The sequence below is a fragment of the Squalius cephalus genome (assembly GCF_949319135.1).
Source record: "Squalius cephalus genome assembly, chromosome: 5".
Lineage (NCBI taxonomy): Eukaryota > Metazoa > Chordata > Actinopteri > Cypriniformes > Leuciscidae > Squalius > Squalius cephalus.
Window position 1 is genome coordinate 15,744,949 of NC_137126.1, and position 13,115 is coordinate 15,758,063.

At 36.3% G+C, this 13,115-nt stretch overlaps 1 protein-coding gene across 2 annotated transcripts in view; it reads left to right on the forward strand.

Annotated features, from left to right (window-relative positions):
* abr (ABR activator of RhoGEF and GTPase) overlaps positions 1-13,115 on the forward strand; it is a 488,870-nt gene that overhangs the window by 105,237 nt on the left and 370,518 nt on the right. Inside the window, exon 1 of one of the 2 annotated variants that reach the window (XM_079870547.1) lies at positions 5,740-6,031. The exons of the other annotated variant lie outside the window; for it this stretch is intronic. Within the exon in view, the coding sequence (XP_079726673.1) occupies positions 5,971-6,031 (61 nt within the window). The 5' untranslated portion in view covers positions 5,740-5,970. Of the gene's footprint in view, positions 1-5,739; positions 6,032-13,115 lie in introns of those variants that run through there. 2 annotated transcript variants of the gene reach the window in all.

The window sequence follows — 13,115 nt, forward strand, 5'->3', positions numbered from 1 at the left end:
TGTGAATAAAATATAAGTTTATGAGATTTGTAAATTATTCCATTCCTTTTTTACTCACAATTTGTACAGTGTCCCAACTTTTTCTGATTTGGGGTTGTACATGTGCGCTGTGTTATAATGCATTGTTATTGACGACGGCCATTTTAAGGAAGGAAATGCCACAGAATATAATCTTGCTTTAAAAAAGTGCATAGAGCTGCTTGTTTTATTTGTTGTTTGTTGATTTTCAAATATAAAACTTGTTGAAATGTTTTCAGTGTGAGCATCAGTTATTTTTGAACACTTTCATCTCGTTTTAACAAAACCGTGATAATATTGATAATCACGATAATTTGTACCGTCCCATGCCTATAGCCAATAATGGTAAGCAGATAGTGTTATGTCCAATAACCAAGAAATGGCTGGTAATAAAACTGAACACTATTTAAATATTATACTACCTTTCTAAATGTTGGGGGCAGTAAGATATATATTTTTTCAAAGAAATGAGTACTTTTGAGCAAGAATGCATTAAATCAAAAGTGACCGTAAAGAATTGTAAATTGTTACAAAAAAAATTCTGCTTCACATAAATGCTGCTGTTTTGAACTTTATATTCCTCAAATAATCCTGAAAAATGTTAAGCAGATCATCTGTTTTTAAAATGAATAATAATGATAATAAATATAGCTGCAAGCAGCAATTATCGGGGCCAAGCATGTCAAAAAATAAGCCGATCAGATTTCGCTCCCCTTCTGACGTGGGAAGGGGATCTTATTATAATATTACCGCCCCTTAATCTGCACGTTTCCACCCACGGCACTGCCATTTGGTTTTCGCAAGCGACAACAGTGTAACCAGTTCTAATGCAATGGCAAAAGTTCGAGCAAAGCATGCAAACTGTTCTGTCGTTGGCTGAACAGACGAGCACAGAACACTATTTGACCTAAAAATGGGACAGCTGTCTTGTAAAGACCTCAGAGAACTGTCAACTTGTGCAAAAGTTAAACATGACGGTACATGCAAGTGGATGATATGAATCAATGTAACTCCACAACAACTACATAAATGATCCACTAACCATTCAGAAATGTCCAGGTGTGTCTCAAAGTTGCACTTTTGGTTTGCACAGTGTAATTCACAGAACGCCCGAACTTGAATTTGTTCTCGTGTTATTCGAGAATGGTTTGACAAATCAGCTTTTTCATCAACAACTTTTTGTCGGCATGGTCTGAAGATGTTCTGGTTCAACCTTCGGTGCTTGGCCCCTAATAATAATTAATGATTTCTGAAGGGTCACATGACACTAAAGACTGGAGTAATGGCTGTTGCAAATTCAGCTCTGCCTTCACAGGAATAAATTACATTTCAAAATATATTAAAATAGAAAACATTTATGTAATTATACTTCACGATATTACTCTTTTTATTGTTTGACCAAATAAATGCAGCCTTGGTTAGAACAAGAGACTTGTTTAAAAAACATAGACATTTTTACTGACTCCAAACTTTTGAATGGTAGTTTACATACATTAATTAAATTAGTGTATGTGTTTTAGTGCAGAGGAGAAAATACCCCATTACTAAAATGGTTAAAATCTTCAAAAAAAAAAAAAAAAAGTTAATTATGTGGATAACGGAAATTTATTAAAAAGAAATTAAATCACATCATAAATGATATCTTGTTAATTTCAGTTCAATATATTAGTAAAGTACACTAGTGCAGTTATAATCTGGTGTGATGGATTAATGCTGTGTGCTATGGCAGAAAAATCGATTGAATTGAATTCTAACGCTAATGTTCATCTCCTGAGCGATTCTGGTTTAGCATTCTTGCTTTCTCTTCAAAACATAAACACACACTGAGCAGTGTTTTGAATGTTCAGAATATATTTGCAATGATTTGGCGACAAAGTGACTAATAGATTAATGTTATAAATATTGCATTAATCAATGTGCTATGCCCCGTAGGTTTTCCTATAGAGTAAAACATCAGACCAGATTCCAGACTCGTAATAGTGATGGACAGAGATGTTTTTTTTTTTTTTACTTTTCAATTTTACTTTCTTTTCATTCATTTAATGAGAAACATGTTGAGTTGAAATTTGAGCTAGACAATATTTACTTTCACTTTTGCTTAAGCATAAAATTTAAGACATATATGTTTAAAAGATATATGAAAAAGTGGAATTAGAGTTGTTAACTTTGATTTATTTAATTTCCATGACTCAATTCAAGCTGGCTGTTTCAGTGAATTGATTCAATGCTCTGATGCAGCGATTTGTTTGTCATCACTCAAGATTTTACACAAGGTGTCTGTGTGGATATATTAAAATCCTTTAGTACAAATATACATGGTTAATGTTGATGTTTGTTAGTTTGTATTGTCATGTTGTTGAATATAAACAAAATGAACAGGTTTTTCTTTATGTATTTTAAAGTAGTTATTTTTAACTTGCTTAAAAAAATGCATACAGATTGAGATTGAGGATCATCCAAAGGCAAAAAAATAAATAAATGGTATAATTGTTAAATTGCCCAACCCTAACACAAACCCAGTGTTTTCTGGAGAGCAGGGGGTTGTTACCACATCAACCCAAATCCCTGTGGAGGAGTTTGGGGTTTAACGAGGAGTTCGAATGAACGGTGTCATCTGTGGTTGCTAGGAAGTTCTTGGTGTTTGCTAGGTATTTGCGTACAGCCCACTCTTAAAGGGATAGTTCACCCAAAAATCAATATTCTGTCATAATTTACTCACCCTCATGTTGTTCCAAACCTGTAAATCTTTTTTCTTTTGCAGAACAAAAAAAGCTTATTTCAACAAATGTCTTTGTTTTTTCCCCCATTGTTCATCAAATAAAAGTCAGCGGTAACCAAAATGGTTTGGTTACCAACATTCTTCAAAATATTTTTATTTTGTGAAAGAAACCAGAAGAAAGTAAGTCATACAGGTTTGGAACCACATGAGTGTGAGTAAATTATGACAGAATTTTCATTCTTGGGTGAATTATCCCTTTAAGTCTTAATGATATTCTGGTCACCAGACATGACATAAAGGTTGTATCAGCGATTTCAGGCCCAAAAAAGGCCCAAACATAAAAGGCCCCAATATACTCACTGTGGAGTTTTTCTATGCATTTTCCTCTCAATAACAATATAAACACATAACAAAATGTCAGCGGTGAGAAAACAATTAAGAAAACATCTGATCAATGTGGACATGTTTGCACGAGCTCTGCAATTCAGCACTTCTGTCAAGTCACGTCACGTTTATTTATATAGCACTTTATACAATAGATTGCTTTAGAGCAGCGTTTCCCAAACTTTTTTTCCTGCGCACCCCCTTCTATGTCCCAACCGGGTTGGCGCACCCCCAATCCCCACTTCAAAAAAATAACGCAACAAAGCTTTGTTTTATCGCCATATAAAGACTCATGTTTAATCATGCGCAAATAACCAGAACACGCATGACAATAACAACATCAACAAATTTTCAATATAATGCAACAAAGCTACGCACAAGCTTCCACTTTTAAGAGGACGAGTGACAGACACAGGCTCAGTAACAGAAAGCACGGTTATTTTCAGCCGCGTAAAAGAAACATTGCAGCAATATTAAATGACCGTAAATGACCGTGGAGCTAGCATCATCATCATAACACAACGGTTATGGAAATTAGAACGACAGTACATTGAATTAAATTGCAATGAAGTTACAAACGATCCACAACATTTAAGAGAATAGGCTCCGAAATAGATAAAATAAATAAAAACGAGGATCAATCTGCTACTTTTCAAGTGCGACAATAAAATTAGCCTACACACGATCCACAACATAATTAAGTAACAAAGAGCATAGGCTCAAACATAAAATAAACAACAATATTTTGAACAATATTTTATATATATATATATATATATATATATATATATATATATATATATAAGAGCTCACCAAAGCTGAATTTGTTTTATCAAAAATACAGTAAAACTTGTAATATCGTGAAATAGTATTACAATTTAAAATCTTATTTATTCATGTGATTTCAAAGATGAATTTTCAAAATCATTACTTCAGTGTCACATGACCCTTCAGAAATATGAAAACAGTTTGCTGCTTAATATTTTGGAAACTATCATTTTTTTCATGATTCTTTGATGTATAAAATTTTCAAAAGAACAGCATTTATTTAAAAACGAAATATCTTGTAACATTACACATGTGACATGTTTTAAGGTCACTTTTAATCACTTTAATGCATCCTTACTGAAAAACAATTCTGACTAACCAACACATTTTTGAATGGCAGTGTACATTCAGTAGGTCATTATTGCAATATAAACACTATCAGACTGATCAACAAGGTATCTCTTCATTTACCAGTCGAAGACGGAGCAACTTTCTGCTCTTATGTTTACTCCGTGCACTGTCAAGGGCTTCATCATATTTGTCGTGGTACCGGTCTTTGCAGCAATTATTTTACCGCAAATACCGTCTCATATGAGTATGTGCGCGGAGAGTTTGTGTGTGTGCGCTCGGGTCACATTGAGTATGTGCGCGAGTTTGTGTGTGTGTGTGCTCGCGTTTCATATAAGTATGTGCGTGGAGAGTTTGTGTGTGCGCGCGCGCGTCTCATATGAGTGCGCGGAGAGTTCCGCGCGTCTCGTGTGTGTAGAGTTTGCTTGTATGTGCGTGAGCATTTGTCGTTGTGCATTTCATATGTATTTGTTTTATCAAAAACTAATAAATTATAGTTTTTTTATTTAAAATAAAAGGAAAAGGAATTTACAAAGGAAATGTTTACTGTTCATGTTTTTTTTATTCTATGGAAAAACCCCATTTAAAAAAACAGACCGCCATTACATTTTTCCTCTCGCGCACCCCCTGGTGGTAGCTCGCGTACCCCTGGGGGTGCGCGTACCACACTTTGGGAATCCCTGCTTTAGAGCAAGCAACTTTACAGTATTAAACATGAAAAAAAAAGTGTCAGAGTTGCTTTCCATTGAAAATCACAGGTTCAGTTTCTACTTTAAAAGCCCTGATTTCAAGCGAAATTGAAGAACAAACTGGTGTGATGTCATTTCGAACAGTTCGATTTGTGTTCCTTTTGGGAGTTCAAAACAGATTGCCAAAGCGAACTTTCCGGAAAAGTTTGCTCTAGCTGGTAACCCCCCTTCAAACTACCTTTGGTCCGTGGCGATTATGTAATAGGTAGTTGTGCTCTGAGGCTCCACCTTCTTTGGAGTGGAAATCTTCTCCAGTTCATTTCTTCTGTTCAGTCTCTCGAGGTCAGACATCCGCTTTGACCAACAGAAAACCGCTTGACTTGACACTGACTTCTGTGTAAGCTTTATATATCGCTACACTGATGACAATATACAATGGACCTTTTTTGCCCATGAATATTTGACACAATTTTGCACCTTAAGGCTAACCTTAGTTTTAATTTTTTCTCAAAAATGTGAAAATCCAAAAAAGGCTGTTTTATGTGAAAATCAAAATCACAAAATTTTGGGGACTGAGTTACATACTTAACTTATGGTTGTGTTTGTTCCAGTTCATAACCCTGATTATAAACAATAGTAGAATTGTACTTGTCTTAGCAACCACTATACTATTTAGAGATAAGAGTGAATGAAATTACAAAATTGAGGCAGTGGACTGAAGAAAAGGGGATTGAACAAGAGTAAATGAGCGAGCGAGAGAGATAGAGAGGGGGGAGGAGTGCCTCTCCTTCCCATAGCAACCGTTGGCAGCGAGCGGCTCCAGCCTGTATTACATGTGAGGAGCTGTAGTACGAACTGACACACACTGACAAGTCGATCTCTCCTCAGCAACACATAGCGGTTCTGTATCTCAAACTCAGATATGTCCATTTCCCTCCTTAATCACTAAGGAGATCAGACTAGTTGTGGGCGAGTAAAGAGAGAGATAGTGTAAGGGAAGAGATCGGAGGAGACACAGCTCTGGAGGAGACGGCAGGCGGGGGGATGGAGCACCTGAGCACTCGCGAGCTGCCCAGGCTCTCCTGGATAGACACTCTCTACAGCAGTACGTATACATCCTCATTCCTCTTCATTCCAGCATCTCTGCTCGCGTGTGAGAGTTGTGCTGAATTTGCCTCTGCTAATAATGTTATCTTTTGCTGTATGTGAATGAGCCTCTCGAGCATGTTGTGTTTGTTGTTTAGTAACTGTGTTTGTTCTGTGACGTCTGTCAGCCCTTTTTAAACAAGTACAATGATACATGAATATGGTTAAATAGTACCATGGTATCAAAAAATACTGTTCAGTGCTGTTCTTATCTTAATAGGTCACTGTGGTATAATACCACTTATGTACTTTCATTTTAAGTAAAAAGTCTCTTTCCGTCATATTCCATCTTTTTCCCTTGCCATCCCTGTTTTCTCTTATTTTCTACCTTTTCTTTTTCTTTTCGCATCCTTGTCTTATGTCTTATCTTTCTGTCTTATCTTTCTATATCTTCTCTTTTCCCTTTCTTCCTAATTTCATCCCTGTCTTCCTTCTATTCTCCCTCTCTTTCCATTTTCTTTTTTCTAGTTTCCCCTTTTTATTCCTTCTTTTACTTTTTCTAGCTTCTCTTTTCCTACTCTTACCTCTTTTACTTTCTTCGTTCTCTCATTCCTGTTTACTCGTCATTCTCTACCTTTTGGTTTTCTTCTCTCATCCCTGTCTTCCTTCTTTCCTCTCTCTCATCTTTCTCAAGGTACCATTTCCATGCAATTATTAAAAATATACCAAATTTTCATGGTAAACAGTGATTTTATTCCAAATTTGTTTGTGTGAGACCCAAAGTACATGCTCTTCTCATGAATATTCAAATGTTGTGTTGATGGGATCCTTATCTCTGGGTGGAAGTCATGTAGGCAGAATCTGTCAGCAGGGGTTTGTGGATAATGCTAGGCTGAGGAGATGCACTTGTTGTGGTTATTTAGTCTGTTGTTCATTTGCTCCGGCTGTAAGGTTGAGTTACATAAAGGGCTTTCAGAGAACGTTAAATGGAGGAAAGACTGTCAGAAACGTGCAGATCACACTAGAGAGAGAGGGGAGGGAGGGGAAGGGAGGGGAAGGGAGTGGAAGGGAGGGAGGTGGGGGGGGGGGGTCTGGTGAGGGAGAGCTTGTTTCATTCACTAAGGAGAATGCATTGAGCAGTTAACCAGGAAAATACTAATCCTCCACAAACACCCCCCACCCCATCATTTCACACTAAATTATATGAGATGTGTAGGCGTTTGTGCGTAAATGATGGTGTTTGTTGTTTTGTGTGATAATTTTTTTAATTGTCAATTCGGGAAAAAGGGGCAATTGCAAAAATCATAGTAGAGGTAAAACACTGATTATTGCAATTATACTAAATTGATTATTATAATTATTGACATACCTTTTTTCAATTTTTTCTTAGCTTTATTACTTTTGATTTAAGGTCCTTGCACACTGTCGTCCGAAATTGTCCGAAATTTTTGCCCGAAACAGACCTCACGTTGTGTCAATCAAATTTACACACTGACTCCAAAACCTTCGTCCATCTTAAAAACATTTGAATCGGGTTCGATTTTCTGCGTTTTTCGCATCCATAGCAAGCATTTTGAGAGGTGTCTTGACAATTCAGAGCCACCGAATAACGAATATGAAAAAACTTATTTGAAAATTTCGGACTCAGTGTGCAAGGACCTTTACTCTGCACTTTTGTGTATTCTGTGTATAATTATTTTGTATATATAAATACACACATATATATGCATGTATATATTTAATAAATATTTGCATGTATACTGTATAAATATTTATACATAATTTATATTATATATAAATATTTTATATATAAATAACACATTTTTCTTAAATATATACTTGCATGTGTGTGTATTTATATATACAAAATAATTATACACAGCACACACACATATATTATGTAAACAAAAACTTTTATTTTGGATGCTATTTAATCGTGATTAATCGTTTCCCAGCACTAATTTCTTTTTAAATTATATTTGAATAAATATGACATATTTTAATAAATATCATTTGCTTTTGTGCTTTATTTCTTGTTTTGTTTTGTTTCATTTAATACTATTGTTTTTTTCTTCTTGTGAATATAAAACAAATTCTATTTATTCCATTTGCATTTTTGTTCTTTTACTCTATTTCACTTATTTTCTCTACTTTTTTTTACTTATTTTCTCTACTTTGGTAAAACAAATAAATTTTTCTGGTCATGCTTTAAGCACACGTCACCTAATTCAAATAGTACTCTCTTGCTTTTTTGTTCTCTTAAAATCTCCCTTTCTCTCTCTGAGACATTTCAGCCCCTGATATGTAGATATTTTCTGTTCAGTCTCTAACAAATTCATTGACAAAGTAACAAGCCTCATTAACCGCTTCTATAACAATAACAGTGTTTCTAGGTTAGCTTTTGACTGATACTGTTTTCATTGTTCCTTGAACCTTTTTTGTTCAGTGCTGAAGGTACAGCCTTATAGTACAGCCAATAAATAATTTATGGGTGTTATTAAACATTAAAAAGCTTTTTGCTTAATAAAAGATGTACATTTCAAATGACGTGATCTCTCCGTAGAGGCTAATATCAATAGATTACATTAACAGTGGTATATATATTGTATTTGATGTTTTCATAACATGCGAATGGAGGATTTACTTTGCTAGCATTTTTTCTTCCGAAAACATAAAACTCTCTTCATCAGTTTGTTTATCTATTCATTTCAGTCTCTGGAATGTAAATGGATTCAATCTGGTTATTAAAGCCATATATTCAGTTCATCTCTGGATCTCTCTTCCACCTCCTCACAGCATTTTCTCCAGTTGCCTCGCTGATATCATCTCCTGCCTGCTCTACTGCTCTGTTGTCATGGTTTCCTCTTTTCAGAGTGGTTGAGAGGCAGTAAACTTAGTCAGACATTGATGTGAAGTGTGTGTGTGTGTGTGTGTTCAGATCCAACAGCTGTGGTCAAACTCTCTTTGTTAGACTGAATTCGGCTGGTAGAACATGCGTCTCGAGGGATTATTCTCCCTCACTGAGATGATCCCTCCTCCTGTCACTTCCTGTAAATCTGTGGCGTGGTGGATAAGACACATGCCTTTGGTGTGAGAGACCCGGGTTCGAATCCACTGTGAGACACCAATGTGTCCCTGAGCAAGACACTTAACCCCTAGTTGCTCCAGAGGCGTGCGACCTCTGACATATATATAGCAATTGTAAGTCGCTTTGGATAAAAGCGTCAGCTAAATGAATAAATGTAAATGTAATAAATGTAAATGATATCACTCATCTGTCAGAATGGGTAAACAACAGCTTTGCAGGCTTATTGTGGCTTTCTTTGTAGCTGTTGTTATATTACTTTATCATTTTGAGCATGAATCAAGCTTTTATTGGTATTTATGTGTTTTGGACAATGTGTTTGTCCGACCAAATTTCAATTAGGCATTTCACTTCGCCTTTAACAAATTTGTTTCAGAGGCACACAGATCTATTGAGCACAGCTGCTCTCGTGACTGTGCATGAGCATTAGACTAGCTCCGTTACATGAGAGAGAGAGAAAGAGAGTGGGAACATATCTACTACTACAGGAGGGACATCAGTACATTGACATTTGTGTTTTCTCAGCAAACCAGCCTATAAGAAAGTGCACATACTGTGCTAGTGCCATTTACCAAAGCATCTAGTCAGGTGCAGTACTAAGGATGGATGTCTGGTGTTTGACGAGCACTAGAGTCTGTAATCCTCCAGACTGGAGAGGCTCTTCGACAGAAGTTTAAAAGGTGCGCAGGGGTCAAGGGTATAAAAACGTGTATTTAAGCAGAGTTTTTTATAGGCTTGACATGAAACAGATCTCTATTTTAATATATTTTAATATGCAATTTATTCCTGTGATGGAAAAGCTAAATTTCCAGCAGCCATTACTCCAGTCTTCAGTGTCACATGATCCTTCAGAATGTGTCAGTTATGCTGATCTGGTGCTCAAGGAACATTTCTTATTATTAATGTTGAGAACATTTGAAAACAGCACTGTCTCAGTGTTTAGTCTGTGTACTTTGGCCACGTCAGCCTTCATTTTGTTTAAGCTCCGTTTTCATGGATGCCTGTGTGCAGTAATGTCTTTATAAGAATTGGCTTTCCTGGGTTTTATGTAGAGCTGTAAAGTGGATTGTTGAAGCTGTGAGGGAGTTGCTCTTATGCTCACTCATTCTGCAGAAGAACAAGACACACCATTTCCAGCCAAACACAGTTTTTTAAGAGAGGCATTCATGTATGATGTTTGAGATCAGTGGCACTGGTGTGACACTCTTGCTGCCCTGATGAGATCTTCAGGTAAATAAATAAGTTTGCAGTAAACATTCCCCAAAAATGCAGTACAAGAATACAGCTATAGATATAAAGATGCAGATATAAATTTATGTTCATTAATAAAAACAGTAACATCTGTAAAATAATTGTATCAACTAGGGCTGTAATCTCCCAGTCGATTAGTCGATTATGTGGTCGATACGTTCTTGCTCGACCAAAATTCTGATTGGTCGATTTTTTCCGCGTTCATTTCATTAGTTTTGCCGCGTTCATTTCATCAGGTGGAAAGCACTAATTACTAATGGGGGTGTTTTCAGAGCACCCCTGTTTCACAGGTAACAGTCTGTCTTCAGAACACCCCCCCTTGTTTTCACTTCTTTTGGATTAGCCCAACCCACTGGAGAAGAGAGAAAGTAGGCTACTAGAAGGTTTGCTGAATATTATTACTTGATCTGGTTTGTTTAATAAACATTCATTTTTTTATTATAGTGGACGTGCCTTTTGTGTTTAAGAGTAAAAGCTTTAAGTTAATAGTCTATTCGTGTCTCAGCCGCGAAGCTGAGCTCCTATGTTCAGCCTCGCTCTGTGCGAGCTGCAATGAAATTATAGTGTCTGTCAGTTATTATAATACATATGACAAAAACAATTGTCTAAATTATGTTGCATATTCCTCAAAAGTTCTTGTGATGATGATATCACTAGTTGACAACATAGTACTATTTTCGGAAATCATAGGCTATGATATTGCGCGCAGATGCACGTGATGCAACGCTGCAGAGCCGACAGACTCGTGTGTCAGACTCATTTCAGTGCAAAATAATTAGGTCAAAAACGATTTAATATACTGAAAATAGCCTACTAGTTTTTTATGTTTATTTATAATTCATTTAGGCGGACAACAAGGCTACCAAGTACTGCGCACAGTGCGCAGCTAATTAATTTAAGTTTTTTTTTTTCCCTAACGTCATTTTTTGTCGATTTTTAGTCGAAAATTTCAGGACTTTAGTCGACCAATATTTTCTTTGGTTGATTACAGCCCTAGTAACAACCTCATTTTTATAGGGTAAAATTTGGTCTTCCATAGTATTTGGATCATGCAAACAATAAAACCACGTATTGCACCTCACTACCAAGTAACTATATTGCTTCTATATAGTATTTGTAATGAAAAACAGTCGCCTAAAGTAATTTAGTGTAATACAAGGGCTCAAAAATTTCTATAGCTTAATAACAAAAAAAACAAAAAAAATACTGTAATTATATTCCATAACTCTTTTAATACATTTAATGGGCCCTATCTGGCACCCAATGCAATTGACTTTGTACACCGACGCATGTATCATTCCTATTTTGCACCCGCGCACAGCGGACTTTTCCCTCCACAGACGCACGTCGGTTAACTAAGAAATACACTTGCACTCCCTGGGGCGGTTCAGCGCAAAGAGGAGGTGTGTTCCGGCGCAAACGTTCCCTCATGCTATTTTGCAGGTTTAGAAAACAATTCTGCCACTGACCGAAAAAAACTAGTTTAAAGTCAGTGGCGCGTTGCGCATGTTATTCATATGCTATTTTAAGGGTGCATGCTTGGCCATAATCAATGTAGCGTGTGCACAACGCGCATACACTTTGATTCTCTCATCTACACACAGACGCAGCAGGTTTCATTTTTGCAAATCATAGCCTACATTATTACGATAGATAGATAGATAGATAGATAGATAGATAGATAGATAGATAGATAGATAGATAAACAGTTATCTAAAAGCATACATCTAGCTTACACATTTACCCAAATTTAGGGATGCACCGATACCACTTTTTCCAGAATCGATCCGATCCGATACCAAAAATTCTGAGTATCGACCGATTCCGATACCGATACCAGCGCAGTTTTTTTTTTAATCAAGTAGAATTTCTATAACTCTGTGTTGAACTGATAATCACTATTTTGTGTGTTAAACACAATCTACTTAATACAGACAACTTCATTATAAAGAAAAACAACAAAAAAAAAAAAAAAGATCATAATCTGACATAAATGCTATTATAAACTAGATTAGTGGATAATTCAGCAGTAAAATTTAGTCTAGAAAAATCACGAGTGCACCATAATTGTATAAAATATCAAAATATATAAATTATTGTATATATAGCCTACTATAAAATTGAGACATTTTTAAAATGTATAGCACTGCTGTTTAATGAGGTAGCAACATATGATAGATAGGACAGAACAAGAAAGGCTATTAATAATCTTTCATTGCGTCCCTGTATTATGATATGAAAGGCTCCAATAGACCCTTTTACAGTTGGTAAACATGGTGACGTATTTGTGTGGGCGGGGCTTAGCTGGAGGCAGAAAGATCCCTCTGGCCGCTTCACTAACGCTAGTTTGCCAGTTTTGTAGCTTGTTTTTTTAACAATGACTTGGAGAAAATCCGATTTTGTCTTAATGTGCAAGGTCACTCACTGTCCAGGACCGCGATTGTTATTTGCAAAAGTTAATTTTAACGGACGGAACCAGATGACCCTACACGCTCAGTCAATGGACGATCTGACAGGATTAACGTTAACACTACCTCCGGTTGAGTGGCCTGACTTCTACACCTACCCGATAGAGAAACCGAGGGTAAAGAGAAACTGAGGACATATACATATTTAGATGCCTATAACTATGTGCTGAATGGTCATGTAAAGACTTGTGTGGTACGATCCGCAGTTCTGCCTAGCCAGCGCCAAGAAGACGACAATGTAAAGAGTGACACTACGGTGCAATTTCAATGATATGAATATTTTCTAGAAATAAAAATTC